At 40.6% G+C, this 15766-nt stretch overlaps 1 protein-coding gene across 6 annotated transcripts in view; it reads left to right on the top strand.

Moving 5' to 3' along the window:
• Positions 1–15124, top strand: part of brsk2b (BR serine/threonine kinase 2b) — a 133008-nt gene extending 117884 nt beyond the window's left edge. For 3 of the 6 annotated variants that reach the window (XM_077739779.1, XM_077739778.1, XM_077739780.1), the window contains 7 exons: positions 4098–4161; positions 5163–5919; positions 5990–6038; positions 6780–6903; positions 8936–9116; positions 10411–10500; positions 13002–15124. In XM_077739779.1, coding sequence (XP_077595905.1) covers positions 4098–4161; positions 5163–5919; positions 5990–6038; positions 6780–6903; positions 8936–9116; positions 10411–10500; positions 13002–13138 — 1402 coding nt within the window. In that variant the 3' untranslated portion in view covers positions 13139–15124. The remainder of the gene's footprint in view (positions 1–4097; positions 4162–5162; positions 5920–5989; positions 6039–6779; positions 6904–8935; positions 9117–10410; positions 10501–13001) is intronic. The other 3 variants (XM_077739791.1, XM_077739799.1, XM_077739781.1) reach the window with 2 other exon arrangements.
• Positions 15125–15766: the final 642 nt, after the last annotated feature.

Raw genomic sequence — 15766 nt, 5'->3', positions numbered from 1 at the left:
GTTCCTCCCATGCTGTGTCCCACTTTCTCTTGAGATGCAGAGGGTTCCTTATACTCTGGAAAGCATAGCCTGAACCGTGCCCCCAGAAGGCATAGGCAGTTGATTTAAAAGCTATTTTCGCATCTTATTTCAGCTGGCAATATATCATCGCCGCACACATTTGCGCTCGACGCCTATGACGTTGATGACAGCGGGCAAGATCGACTGTGAGTTACTGTGATCTGCCTAATGACAGAATGCTGCAATGTAGGGGAACGGACATAAATGCAAAGCCAGCGAGTAATGCAGTATAACTCCACTATAAAGATTTGGGAACACATCCCAACCTAAATTGTATTAATAACCCTTAATAACAAGAACTTTATATGGCACGTATTGATTATTTACTAGCTTATTAAGTCCTTTTAAAGGTAATATTTTATCTTGGCCCGGCGACCAAACGTCCGGTGGCCAAACGTCCGGTGGCCAAACGTCCGGTGGCCAAACGTCCGGTGGCCAAACGTCCGGCGGCAGAAAGATTCCCATACCTTTTTTTGGCAGCTGTTACCGATTTTGATATACAGCTTTGTAGTATCGGCCAATGGCGATACTACACCGATAGGACACCATTTGTTTAATTTTTGGAAGGCTTATTTTGAGGTTTATCCATTAGTTACATTATTATAGAAAAAAAAGACTGCTGCATCTTTTCTCCATTTCTTTTTGTTCCACACAAATGTCAAATGTGGACTCCTCCTTTTCTTTATTTTTTTTTTTATTATGCCTGTGTCATTCAATCACTCTCTTCAATACCCTTGTGTGGCATCAGTCCCTGTCGAACCCCCCCAGTTCTGTGTGGCATTGTTTCACTAATGTAAAAATGCAGCTAGATTGTCTTTGTCTACGGTGCTGATGTAGTTGCTGGTTTTACCCGCTGCTGCTTCTCTGCCTATAAATCAAATTTCTCTCGCTTCCCCGTAGATAGCAGTGGCAAAGTCATGTGTTGTTAACCAAGTCTAAATCTTTCTTTAAATCTCATTTTCAGCTTTTTTTCTTCCCCAAACTCAACGTTATTTGACTCCAAATAATTTTATCAAAATAATTTACATTTTAGTGTTATTTGAAATGTTGTAAAAAAATAATAATGATAATAATTAAAAAGTATAACTATTCCTCTGCATAAATGTTCCTTAGATATCATTTTACATCCCGTATCTCATGTTAGAAGTGCCAATTCCACATTTTCTACCTAAAATACTGCCCTAAAATGCCAAAACAACCAGATCTTGTACATTGGTTTTCTTTAAAATCCTAAGAGTGACCTTAGAGAAATGAAAGCTGGATAATGATATGCTAATGACATAGAAAAATTGTGGCAGTGTGATCACATCTTATTGAAATATTTTTTCCTTTTTTTTACATCACTGACCATCTCCCATTGCTTAATGCGAATGAAATCATTTGGGTTAGTCCATCAATTTTAATAAGTCATAGTGTTGTCTAATTAGCAAATCTAAGTTGAAGACACTTAAATATTTTGACTTCAAAAGCTGCAGGGGTCTTATTGCATCTTCAAACTTGAGGAGCTGAGCTGTCGACATTCATTTAGTTAATGTTCAGGGAGTTACACTCGTCCCAAGAAAGGAAATGAAATTCCGTGATAATTTTTATAACTAGCTACATCACACAGGCCAGATACTGCTGAATTATAGTCAAACGTAGCGACATGAACAGTATGATCACCACTTTTGTATCAATTTCATTTTACTTTACTCCATTCCTTTCTATCAGATCCATCTGAACTACTCCCATATCACACCGTCTCTTATTAGACCCCCGTGGGTGCTTTAGATGACTATGATAAAGCCCCTGGTCCCACACACACTCGAAAAGACTTCTGTAAATTGTCAGGAATTTATAAAGCAGGGTGCCAGTGCCTTTGATTTAAAACGAGCTGAAACTTTGATCTGTTATCTACTTTCTATTGGAATAAAATATTGAATTGTGATTTGCTGCTGACCAGTTAAGGTTGTCCTAACGCTGCTGCCTGTAATTGGCTGCGATAAGCTCTGGCACCCCTTGTGACCCTTTTGAGGATAAGCAGTACAGAAAATGAATGAATTTGCCACCCCTATTATTGTATTTTTTTTATTAACAAGCGTATCATCACCTAAATTTGGGGAATTCAGTTTGTGACTGGGAAATGTATCTTGACATATCATGATCAGACTATATTACTTCTTCCCATATCATTTTCCAATGGTTCAGAAGTCTCAATTTGGTCTTTAAAAAGGTCTTTAAGGTAATGTCCACATTTGCATATGAAAATATCTTGAACCCAGTCACTGTCATTCCAGATACAGTCATACTTTTCACAAAATTACACAATGTTACAGAATGTAGTTGCTCCTAAATGATGAGGAAATTTTCATGTTACAAAAAAACGTTTACATAATAGACATCCAATTCATTTTGACAGCGAGAGGCAGGCAGCAATAGACCTTTCTCATTCGGAGACAACCAAAGAGATCATAGGATTTAAATTTGAAGTACTACCATGATTATGTGTTTAAAGACTTGTTTAGTGGATTAAATAGAACATTTCTAGAAAAAAGTCGAAGTCAGTTTTGCTGCTACCTAAACAGGCTCTAATGTTCCCAAGATCATTTGATTTTGTGTGCCACTCTTTACACAAAACAGCCTCTGATATTTATTCATTGTCATCTTGCAGCAAGGCAGCCTCTCTGATGGTGCATTACTGTGCAGGATTGCCATCTGTATTATTAGCTCCATAGACCTGCTGGTCCAACACTAACAGATGCAGAGTATGTCCAACAATATGCTCATAATGGGCCAAGGAAGCTGAATGTGTCTGAGTTGACATGAGGTGCAACTGGCTGGATGTGTGCACAAGCTCTCAAGGCATTTTTCCGGTGAACTTTGGGCCTTCCATTTCGCTGTCTGCTCCTCCGCTTTTTCAAACAAGACTAAGCCCATTTGTTCTCAGCCTCGCCCACTCATGTGTGCGCATTTCACTTTGCGATCGCCATTGTGATATTTATAAGAATAACCTGTGAGTGGGAGTTCTATCTTTTCACTGAAGCAGTTACTCTTTTTTTTATTATTATTTTTGTCTCTGGAGTAAGATCACTCAGTCATGAATTAAAAGATTCTACGGTTGATATAAAAAGTAACTCAGTTTTTTTTAATTATGTCCGTGGCGACCTATTGCACCAGCTCAGTTTGTTCTTTTATAGATAGCCAAACGTAAGGTCGCTTTGTGTATTCGTTGTTGAAAATTAGGTTGTTCCAACACCAGGGAGGAGCATCGGTCTTCATTACTGCACTAGTCTTCTTAAATCTCAGGAGGAAACTCTCCTTTTACCCTTTTTTTCTTCCTTTTAAGAGGCAGACAAAAGTGTGAAGACTTGCTCCACAACTGCATCAATAAGAGAAAGGGTTGGGGGGGGTGTGGATGTAAATTGAATGACAAGAATAAGCAGTGCGCTGACGGGAAGCAGCTGGCATTGACAGCCACTGTGTGTGTGTGTTTTGTCGTATGCGTGATGGAGACAGATTGTCCCGTGATTGTTCATTTCGGGGCTCGCCTCGGCTCACAATCGTATTGACGGCATCTGCATGGAAATGGAAAATGAATGGCATGCCATCAAGCGCCTCCACTTTATTCCCCTCCTCGAGCTATTTGCTACTGATCAGATGTAAACAGACCAAAAAGTTGCCATGTTTAATTTATTAAGTGTAGACAGAGCAACAACAACAATAAAAAAAAGCTAATTTGGATGCTAATGTGTAGAAAAGCGTCTTTCGATTTCCAGGTAAGTGTGCAGTCAAATGAAGTCATTTGACATTGCTGTTGATTCGCTGCCAAATAATATCTGTTGACAAATAGGGGGCTTGCACTGTGTGCTGTAGTATTTCCTTTCCTGTGCGAGCTCAAAGGCACACCCCGTAGCCGTGTGCTTGGCGTGATGGCGCCATATGTTCTAGTGCTGCCTAGTGCAACATTTGACCTTCGAGCTTGTGACCTTTGCCTTTGTGTAACAGCTTTGCTTGTTCAGCTCCCAAATGACTTCTTTCCTCGTGTGTTTGGACCACAGGTCGCGCTCTATTAGTGGAGCCTCCTCAGGCCTAACCACCACCAGCCCGCTCAGCAGCCCACGGGTAAGTCAAGACCTTTTGACGCCTTTACAAATACGCACGGGTAGATGACGTTCCACCTCTTGACCCAGTTCTCCGGTTTCGCTTCCCCTGTGGTATGACCATCTAACTACTGCTGATATCTTCTTATCATTGTCTCGATCGGGAAAATCAAATAATGGTGTCTTCATTGCAGCACCTCCTGACTTTAACAAACCATTTAAGCACTCTTACTTGCAAAATGCAATTTTGTTTCGTTACCCGTTGGATTTGTCATCATATGATGTGTTATTTTCTAAAACGATACATTTCGTGAATTCCAGTTAGAACACACAAGGAGAAATGTTGAGCCTCAAAGCATTTCCTCCCCCTATCCTCTCAGCTTTATAGATTCGACTGTTTTCGGAGGCCTTAGCAAAGTGAAAATCCAGCTCAAAGAATTATTTACAAAATCCGACTTGTCTATTTTGGATTGGATTGGCTACGCTAGGCATAAACGTATACAGCTGACTAACCTTGAAGACTCAGGGTTATGTAGGATCCTCAAAAAAAGCCCCTTACACCACCGCTCATTTAAAAGGGAAATTGATTTCCAAGGCCAGATAAATTGGAACTATTCTGTCCATATACTTTTCCCAATGTGGCTTGAGTTTCAAGGTTAGAAATCAATAAGAGTTCAAGTGTAGGTTCTTATTAGCTCTGGCTTCTGAGCTTGCTGGTTTTTTTTTTTTTTTTCGTTTGTATGTGTTCATCCACTGATTATAGTTATTTTCCCAATACCACAAAGATAGTATGTTTGTATTTTGAAAGTATCTTGTTTTCCGACTGTCTGTTTGTTCATCTTTATTGTCCTGTTTCCATATCACTTTGCTATGTTTTCTAACTGCACGATCCTCTTTTTTTTCTTCCCAATTTTGTACCTATGCTATTGGTTTACTTCCTCGTCATCTGGCTTCTTGGTGGTTGTATTCACTTTATTCCCTTGTTGTATTCCAACACCTTCTTTATCCATTGAATAATAACAGCCTGTTAGAAAGTTTTGTGTTCCGCCTCAATCCCCTGATTTGCTGCAGTCCCCCAACACTAGTCCCATTCCATCCCCTGAGCCAATCCCAAATCGTTCAGGTCCTCGTATGTCCACGCCTAACTCACTGGCCCCGAGCAACGAGGCCCTGCCCACAACTCTTAACAAAACGCAAACGCTCCCGACCAAGCCTAAACTCGCCCCGAAACCTCTTCACGCTACTCGATCCAACCCGCTGCCCGAAGTGTCATTAGATGCCGCATCCTTGTCGGCGTCCTCAGCTTCCTGCCATATTCCACCTCAACCCCCATCTACCTCCGTGCCGCCCACCCCCACATCCCCACTTTCTCCTACCCCCCCAAACCCCGTTACTTCCGTCTTAAATAGCCCTCAAGTACGACGCTCCCATTTCGCTGCCAACCCTCAACTGTCGTTACCTTTCAGCCCTGTGGTGCCTCCCTCGCCCATCAGGCTGCATCATTTTCACCCCGTAACACCCACGCCATCTTCCTACGCTGACCACCCACCTAAATCTATCCCCCTCATACAGGTTACCCCGCATCCTTCTCCCCGAGGCAGTCCCCTACCCACCCCAAAGGGCACTCCGGTGCACACTCCCAAGGACAGCCCGGCAGGGACTCCGACCCCTACACCACCCCCAAGTCCCTCCATTGGTGGTATGCCATGGAGGACGCGCCTCAATTCCATCAAAAACAGCTTCTTGGGCTCACCGCGCTTCCACCGCAGGAAACTTCAAGGTCTGTGTGCACTCAATATCCATTTTTAATTCTTGTTTTGGTTCCACTCTTTAAACTTTTGTTTCAACAGTTCCCACTCAAGAAGAGATGTCCAGCCTCACTCCAGAGTCTTCCCCAGAGTGAGTAATTGTTACAGGTCCTAAAGTTATCACACTAAAACAGCTTAGTTCTTTTCGCGCAAGGTTTTCAAGTACAAAGTCATGTAATCAGCGTGAGTGATGGTCAGGTCTACCATAGGAAATTACCTGCCAACAAGTCATACATTATATTCCCAGAGAAAAAAAATAGAAATTACGACAATAAAATTGAAATATGATGAACAATAAGGCCATATTGAAATATTACAAAATTAAAGTCATTTTGTTTCTAATTCAATTTTACTACAATGAAGTCATACATTGTCATGCTATTTTAAAAAGTTACAATATTAAGAGATAAAATTTGTTATATCACGAGAATATTATGATGTATCTTTACGTAATATAAGTGATGAAAAAAGTCTAAATGTTACATAATTTTACATGCTATCCAATGGCACCACATTGCAATTTTTCCCTTTATAACAGTATAACCTCTTTTTTTCCATTATGTCTCATAATATTCACATTTTAGAAATGCAATGGCTAGCTCTTTTTTTTACCAGCTAATTGATCTCCTTTATTGTCATTTCGGTCAATGTACTGGCACTTAGCACATTTTAGGGGTCTTTTGGAGTCAAATGTTTACTGTAGAATGGCTCGTAAAGCCTCACATCGTTTACTTACTGAACACTGCTTGCATTCTTTTCCGAGTATTCACTTTAAACACATCAAATATGCTGCATTTGCAATTGTCTAACGTCTAATGCTGTCTCCCAACAGACTTGCCAAAAAATCCTGGTTTGGTAACTTCATCAACCTGGAAAAAGAGGAGCAAATTTTCATTGTTATCAGGGACAAGCCACTCAGCTCCATCAAAGCCGACATCGTTCAAGCATTTCTCTCGGTAATGTCAACCAAACAATCCATACAGTCTTGCAAAACCAATATACCCTATAGTCTATTATGTTGGAGTATGGTGTAGTCCAAATGAATGCAAATGATGGACTAATGTTATTTTAAGGGTGAATATATTTGTGTAAAATACTGGTTGTTAAAAAGGAAAATTAATCAATAATTAAACAATTAATATAATAATAATACCAGTCCAGATCATCTACTTTTGTGTAAAGGCCAATTCTTCCATCATTGGACAAACTAAAGTTATTAACCCTTGCAGGACAGTAGTTACTACAGTAAACAGCTATTTTTGGTCATTTAAAAAGACTTTGATATTCTTAATTATTTTTTTTATATTTTTTAATTAGTAATCATAGTTGTATCTTAATTAATTTGTAAAACTTAATCATTCTAAGTCAGTCTGTAAATGTATACAATGTTAACGAAAGCCAAATCATTAAATAAGACCATGAGGGGGACGAATGAGCATTCATCCCCCGGCCCCCATTTAAAATGGATTGTACGTTTAGTAAATAAGTTAAACCCGTTAAATAAAAGGGGAAAAAAAACAATTTGCGACCTCTAAATTGAGAATAATGGTTGTAAGGTAACCGACCACTTGAGGTCTCTCAGTACCGGATTTGTGGTTCTTAGAAATGTCTCAAACACAGACACACTGTTTCTGTGTCTTAGCCGCAATTTTTCCTCTCTGACGACTGCCGGCATAAAGTGTGCGAATGCCATTTGTCTAAAAGCCAATAAGCATATAATCACTCTCCCCTATCCTTTTTTGTTTTAGTTCTTCCGACTGTTGGGTTTAACGTATTGTAGTCAAACACCGTGCTGAAAAGAAGAACTTTACTTCTATTCATTCTATCCTTCCTCCCTAAATCTCTTCTCATCACCCTCCTGTGCCCTAGCGAGTGTGGCAGTTGTAACTCTATTTGCTTTCTTTCTAATAGCCGGCTTGGTATACGTCTCATGAGTGTGTGTTGGGCCCAAGGTCTTCTAACATGTCTCAGATTTATGTTGCAATCCAATCAACTGCTTTTGTTCCAAGCTTCTACTTTCCCCCCTGACTGCAGACTGAAAGGATGTTAATACAAAAACCTAAAAGCACATCTCCTGTAGCTTTTTATACCCTCAATTTTACATCTTGAATGTATGGTAGTGATACTCCGGTGTATGTTAAGAGAATAAATCAGCAAGTTTGTGTCGAAAAGGAGGAAGCAGTCAATCTGACCCACATTATGCAGTGCATTTGAACTCAACTTGGAACAGACACACTCATGGTATCTAACACAGTGGTCTCAAACCGGTCCTCAAAGGGCCGCAGTGGGTGCAGGTTTTCATTCCAACTCAACAAGGATACCTTTTGCAAGTGCAATCAGTTAATTAGAGTCAGGTGCTACTTATTTTAAAAACACCGGATTGGTTAAAATGTCGGCACTGGATCGGTTGGAACAAAAACCAGGACCCACTGCCGGGTAACATCTATGCAGTGCACAATCAAGTTAAGCATTTAGCAACCTGTGCTCACTTCAGTTCAATTTTACAAGATCTTGCAGTAAATGTAACCAAGTTGGGCCCAACTCATGAAATCAAGGTCAAATATGCCCCCTACCCCATCATTAATGTTGCTATTATCCCTCCCGGGCAGTGTCGACAGGAGATTGGCACCTGTATCGGTGGAATTATCCCTTGGAGCACCCTCACATTAATGGAATGTCAACACATCCACTACGCTATGGCGAAATGCGGCCATTTTACGACTGACGTGTTCATTAGGCATAAAAATGCATTTTAGGCAGTTGAGTGCAAAGTTGTTGAATGACTGAATACCACATTAGCTTTAATCCTTTGCACGCATGGCTGCTTCCTAAGGTATTAATCTCCTTAGAGTTTGGATGTGGCTCATAATTCATAGGGAATCTTTCTTTGAGGGTTATAATTTCCAGCATGCCAGTGAAAAATTTAACACGAAATGCGGCCTTCATTTAATTCTATCACTCACGTCCTTTTTCTCGGTTTGTATTCAGATCCCAAGCCTGAGCCACAGCGTCATTTCGCAGACCAGTTTCCGAGCAGAATACAAGTCCAACGCCGGCCCTACAGTCTTCCAGAAGCCGGTTAAATTCCAGGTGGACATCACCTACACGGAGAGCACAGCTGCCACCAAAGAAAATGGCATCTACTCCGTCACCTTCACACTGCTCTCAGGTTTGGATATTGCACTATACCAGATAATCACTGTATCATTTTTGCGTGTATCGTTCAATTACGGTTTTCCATACATGCAAACCTTCACACAAATCTCTACTCTGTTATTTTCTGAGTCCAGACAGGTAAACGGTACACAGAACATTACTGAGAAAATGTCATGGACAAAATTTACTATTTGGGAACAATAAAAACATCTATTTCTTTACAAGTATTTAGTACAGGGTGACTCAAAAAGATGTGTACCCATGAAAATGTCTATTTTGACTTTGATTAAAAAGCTATTTATTTCAAATTACAACCACACATTATTCAGTTTATGGAAGACCATTCACCAGAGATTCAGCTATTTCAGTCAATTTTTAGTCAATTTATGGCTTTCCCAAGATGTGTTCCAAATGTCCACCAATCCGTTGCAAGTAAACCTGTACTCGTCTGACAAAGTTGTCAATCACTTTTACACACTCCTCTTTCGGGATGGCTCTTTTTTTTTTTATTTTAGCTGAAAACGATCATCCATAGGTTCACCTTTCACATCCTGCAACAGAAAAGAAATTTGTTAAAAAATGGATTTTTTATCGAATAAAATATGGGTACGCATCTTTTTGGGTCACCCTGTATATTGTGTGTACAAGTACATATACAACTATATACATATATGTGTACAAGTATATACATATATGTGTACAAGTATATACAACTTTACAAGCATCCACGAGCCTACGCTATCAACTACAAACTCTATTAAAAAGAATTTGAATATAATAATATTTGTCCACCTTATAAAACAATACTCAATATTTCATACCAAGCACCACATTGAGGCTGTAATCCTCACTTTTTGTGGGGAGTTTGCATGTTTTCACCGTGCCAGTGTAGGAGTTCTTTATATATGCGCCATTGCACTAGCACCGGTTAAAATTGAATATTTAAAATAGAAATTGACACAGGGCTCTTGCCTCACTATGCGTATCACTGTAGGTGGGCATCATATTATTGTCAGTCTGCTTGACGAGAACCCCGCTGTCAAGAAATCCCATTCGGGGAAACCCCCTAATCCTTACCTGCCATTGTAGTGTATCAAGGGGTTTCCATTTCTGTCATCCTATGTGAAGGCAGGGTCACGACATTTTATTGACGCGCCATCTAAAGCACTCCCACTCTTTTGTCTCATGATGAAATAAAATATACTTCTATGGATGTCTCCTAAAAGGGCTAAAAATGGCTTCTGGTTCAATTATATCTGCTTCCTCATGTGTCTGTCCTTATTCAAGTTAGTATGTTTGTTTTATAGGACCCAGTCGTCGCTTTAAGCGGGTAGTGGAGACCATTCAGAGCCAGTTGTTAAGCACACATGACCAGCCTGGAGTCCAGCAGCTGACTGGTGAGTAGGACCCCCCCTTTTTTGCACCACGCCATTTTATCCCTCCCCCCTAGGTCAAATCACCACCACTCTTCTAGAAAACCTCCTTTCTCCCACGTCAGCCTTACTCAGTGGTTTGCAACGTTGCCTAGTGAAAATTATAGGGAAGGTACGGAAAGGCCAGTTGCATTCTTATGGAGGCAATGTCACCATGGCAACACCGTGGTATCCGACCTGGGCAAATGTGCTGTGAGCTTGACTCCCGAGTAGATGATTGCAGAGAGAGTAGTGCTCCACATGGGGTTTGTTGTTCTGTGTCACATTAGTGATGTCTTTTATCGGAAGGAGCTAAACGAGATTTGCGGCGTTCTGCTTATAACACAGAAGCAATCAAATGAGAGCTTGAGTCCCTTCCATGCTGAAAACTGTTCCCCGCTTTGAGGCTTGGGTTGTCGAATTTTACATCCTCGTGGCTCCTCCTGCTGGATAAATGGGAAGACACACTTCTTTTTCAGCATTATTGCCTAAATCAGGGTGCTTTGCACTATCTACCCTTTTTTACTTACTGAGAAAGCTCAGTAGTTATGATACAAGCAGGACCCAACGTAGTGTAGGTAAGTAGTAATAGTGCTTGGACTTGTGATGGCGCTCTTTGCTAGCTCAACTCCCATATAACAGCCACAGCTGCGACTGATAAAAATCATCAATAATAACCTCATACAATTGAAATGTTATTTAGGAATATAGCCATATTTTGTTCACCAAAAATACTTTTTAACTATACACAATATCCATCCTCCTTTCTTTCTTCCTTCTTTTCTATTGCCACAGAAGCTAATGCTGAAAGTCGAGCTTATCTTGTCGTATTTCTGGCATACATTTTTGTTCGATTCAGTGCTGAAAATGTTTGTTTCCGGTTGTGACAGGCTTGCTTGCTTTGGAGTTGTCCGACCTTTCTTAATGATGTCCAGCTTTTTTTCTTGAAAAGTCCGTCTTGAAAATGGCTTTGACAGTAAATCTGCAAACAAATTATTTCTTCTCCTTTAGCCATTGCGGCGTGACAAAAATGAGATTAAATCAACACAACAATATATTTGCTTGTGCAGCTCGCTCCTGATACACTTACACATAGTTGGTGAAAGCGACGACTTATCCCTACGCCTGCGAGAAGGCCTTGGTGTCACCAAATCAAATTCTGATTAGTTAAAGCATCAGTCTTATCGACACTTGTTTAATCCAGCAGAGCCTGCAGAACTGATTGTGAAGGCCTTGGGGCAGATTTCTGACCCTGGCAACAATTAATGGCTGAAATGTGATTGGTTAAATCTATCAATATGAAAACACACATTTGGAAGCAGTGCAACCAGGGGGGAAGCAATGAAAGGAAGCTGACAGACAATTTGGAATTATTTAATAAGTATTCATGGGCAAAATATAATTAACATCAGTCTGATATTTCTTAGCCCAGCAGAGAAGGCCTTGAAGGCCCTGGCGGCACACCGCTGTTTGTCCAATCACCAATGTTGTACCCATTTCAAGCGAGTATCTTTCCATATGTGAAATACATACTGTAATCTCCCAGTGCAGGCCTGAAATAGGGAATTTGATTGCAGTCAGTGTAAGCTCTATGGACCACCCGTGATATTTTAAAACATGTATAATTAATAAACTACGTGTTGCAAATGAAAATCACTTTCAATAGATCAGGTTAAACAATTGGTAGCAATGGCAGCTCATTATGAGCATTATCGTACAGAAATGGCCAAAAATAAAGGGCAGGTTGGCACCTTTCTCGTGTTAAGATTAATTTAAATGATTTGACAGTTGGATTTTAATTGCTAGATTAAAATGCACAAGGGAATAACTCTGATACATCTTAAACTTTTTCCTCTTTGCTAATACCTCCAGTTTCCCCCTGCACGGCAGGACTTTGAATGAGATAATAGCAGTTAATAGGTGGGACCGAAATAAGGGCTTTTGCATGTTCTTTTTCAATCAAATGTGTGGTAGATTGACTTTGACACTTTTGTGAGCATGTTCAGTTTTCGGGAGGGTTTTAGCACATTTACATTTTGTGCTAATGTTATTGTTTTGTTTTACAGAAGGTTTGTTGTTGTTTTTAGATTTGCAATCGTCTGACATTGTCAGTTCGATTTTTGCTATGTGAACATACTCCATATTTGTTTGCGTGCGTTGAGATTTTGCAAAGATGTTGTAGGTTTTGTCGGTGCACGTGAGAAGTTTATATTAAACTTTATGTATTCTGGTGGGAGTACGTCAGATTTTGAGTGTTGCTGAGCGATAAGTTCCTTGTGCCCTAGAGCAGAACTCAGATCTGCTAATACCTACCGCATAGTACTACCCATAATCAACACAATCAGACCCAGCCGCTTCTCGGCAACATTTGTACAACCTTTGCCGCCCTATCACCTCTCCTTCCGTATACTCTTCTTGCCTCAACCCCATGTACCATGGCAGCTTCACATGAAGTGATTTTGCCATAATACCACACCTCTTTTCAGACGAGAAGAACGGCCAGGTGCCATCCAAGCGCTGCCCCTCACCCGCTCACATTCGCAGGCACGAGCAGGAAATCCATACGTCCAAATGTGCTCTGGTCCACTTGACACTACAAGAGGAGTCACTAGATCCCAACTAGATAGAAAATGCCACATCTTTTCATCTCACCTCCTTTGTGCTGCTCACATTTGTGCTAACCTCGATTGTCTTTCGTCCCAGGACTTATCCAGAAAACCTATTAAGTTCACTCCCTCCCCCTTTTTCCTGTCCAACCCCCGAGAGCCTGCCAAGAGACAGAAGTACACGTGGAGGACTGATTTCGAGAGGTTTGGGTTACTACAGAAAGCGATCCTTCCATGCAGACTTGTACCTTCGTCTTTCCTTTTTCCCCCATATTCCCTGAAAGTAGAAGTAGTTGATTATACCATTGGTGTTCCTTACCCCCCCCCCCCCTCATGTCCACCCACTTGCACCCAACATGCCAACCCACCATAAACCCCTTGCTCAGAAAACGAGCATTTTGCTAAGAGACTCAAAATGCATACCAGCACTTGTCAAGTATGCACACTAAACTCTGGGATGTATTTCCAAGAAGAAAAAGAGGAGATGGAGACGACGCTTGCCGGATTGTAGTTTTTTTCTCTCCTGTGTGTGTGTGTGTGTGTGTGTGTCTGCTTTTATTTTGACAAGAACTGCGTATAAAATTCTCACTTGATCTGAAATACCATTACTGCTGCAAATGAACTGGAACTGTGATTTCAGAGAGAGATGGGGGTGGGGGGAAATGGCAAGGGGAGGTTTAGGAGTTGGGTACGCCAATGTGGACTTGTGTGAGTGAGTAGCTGAAAATGAAGGATTTATGGTGTTGTACAGACTGCTGTGATTTCCAATGTACAAAGTCAAAGAGTTGTCTCGTCGTGACACGATGTTTAGCTAGCCGAGAGGACAACAGACATTTGTATTTTTTTTGGTCTCATGGTCTCATCTTTGTCTTTGATGTTCTCCATCGCAGCACTTTTGTCTTCAGTTCTCCATTCAGACTTCTATCTCTCAAATACTTACCAGCAGTAGGAATATAAATGACAAACAAACATTCTAATGTGATATACGTGCTTATTTTTGTATTTTGGCCCCTTATTTATTCATCTCACGGTGTCATTTCCTAATTTATTATAACTGGACTATTTATATGAACAAAGCTGTTAGGTCAGTTGAATGTTATTTATTATTACCCCTCTTGTGTGTTTGTAAATGGGGCATCATTTGATGAAAACAAGATCTAATTTTAGCTGAATGGTGAATCTTTACCTGGGTGAGATGAGGTGAAGTTGAAAAAAAAAATGAAAAAAAAAGGAAAAAAAAAGTAATTGATTTAAGAATGTAGACTTAGCCTCTTTTTGGAGAGAGGAAATGCTCTTTTATTGCTATTTGTCCGTTTCTATATTATTGTTTTTGTGTAGGCTGGGCCTGAGAATTGAAAACATTGATCCACTGATCTTCTCTTTGTATATAGACCGTTCAAAAATGGGATTGATTGTCTTCTTTGCCATGATGGGGATTCCTGCTCTATACGTTTAACTTGTATTGCTGTGTGCATGTCAATCAAACATGAGCTTTTCTTTGCATGGCTTTGATGTAAAATGTTCCACGCTGATCAGACGCCACTAAAGTACCTTTTTGCGTTGGCTCCACCGGCCCCTTGCTTTTACTCCTGGCTTTTGTTTTTTGCACTTTTTTTGAGGGGATGTTTTTTTTTTCTTCTTCTTTTTAAACTCCCCACCCGCCCGCTGATCTTTTACTCCTCATTTTATCTTGCACACAACGTTTTTTGATGAAAAAGGCCTCCTTCACTTTTTTGCCACTCCATAAGGACTCTGAGGTCTGAGCTGTCTTATGCGTACGTGTAGAAGACATTGGAAAGAAGATATCACTATTTACAAAATACAAAGCAATACTCTCATGTCAACCCTTCTTTGTTTTCTACAAATAGAAAGCAAGCAGCTCAGTGGATAGATAGTCAGTAATTGAGAGATCCAGAGCAGGAATTAAACAAACTGCTGTAATCCCCATCTAACATGACTACTGTGAGCATCATCAGTGCTGAAAAAATAAAATCATTCAGTTATGGTGTCGTTCTTTTTTAGTTTTTTTCCCTCTGAGCAGACTTGTTGTTTATTTGCCACAAACTTGTATTATTTTTCTTTCTGTATTCTTTCTTCCTTCTGCCCATTTTCCAAACCTAGGTAAGATGCCAGCCTCACAGTTCTAGGGTTGTTGGTTCGAATCTCAAGTTGGTCCACACAGTAAGCAGTTTGAAGGCTACCCGGGCTTGCGTGGGTTTTCTCCAGGTAATCCGATCTCTCCCACATCCTACAAATATGCAAAATAGACTGGTTGAACACTCTAAATTACCCCAAAATATAAATGTGAGCTTGTATGGTTGTCCATCTGCTTGTGCCCTGCCATTGGCTGGTGCTCATAGTTAACTGGATTTGGCTCCAGCACCCCCTGTGGCTCTTGTGAGGATAAGCAGTTCGAAAAATGAATGGTTGAATGCCCACTGATTTGAAAAAAAGAGCTCCTGTGATGAAGCCTTTTATTGCCAACCTATGGAAGTGACGGTGTAGGGGGGCTTCAGCACCACTATATCGTCACATCCATATGGGATTCTGATTTACAGGAGTTTCATCATGATCTCACGGATGTTAGCTTGGCACCATCGGCTCCTCAGCTAAGCACGTTCAAAGATTGTCTCCTGTGGTCTCAT

Source organism: Stigmatopora nigra, chromosome 2 (genome assembly GCF_051989575.1).
Source record: "Stigmatopora nigra isolate UIUO_SnigA chromosome 2, RoL_Snig_1.1, whole genome shotgun sequence".
Lineage (NCBI taxonomy): Eukaryota > Metazoa > Chordata > Actinopteri > Syngnathiformes > Syngnathidae > Stigmatopora > Stigmatopora nigra.
The sequence above is the reverse complement of the archived record's forward strand: the minus strand, read 5'-3'. Positions and strand labels throughout refer to the sequence as shown.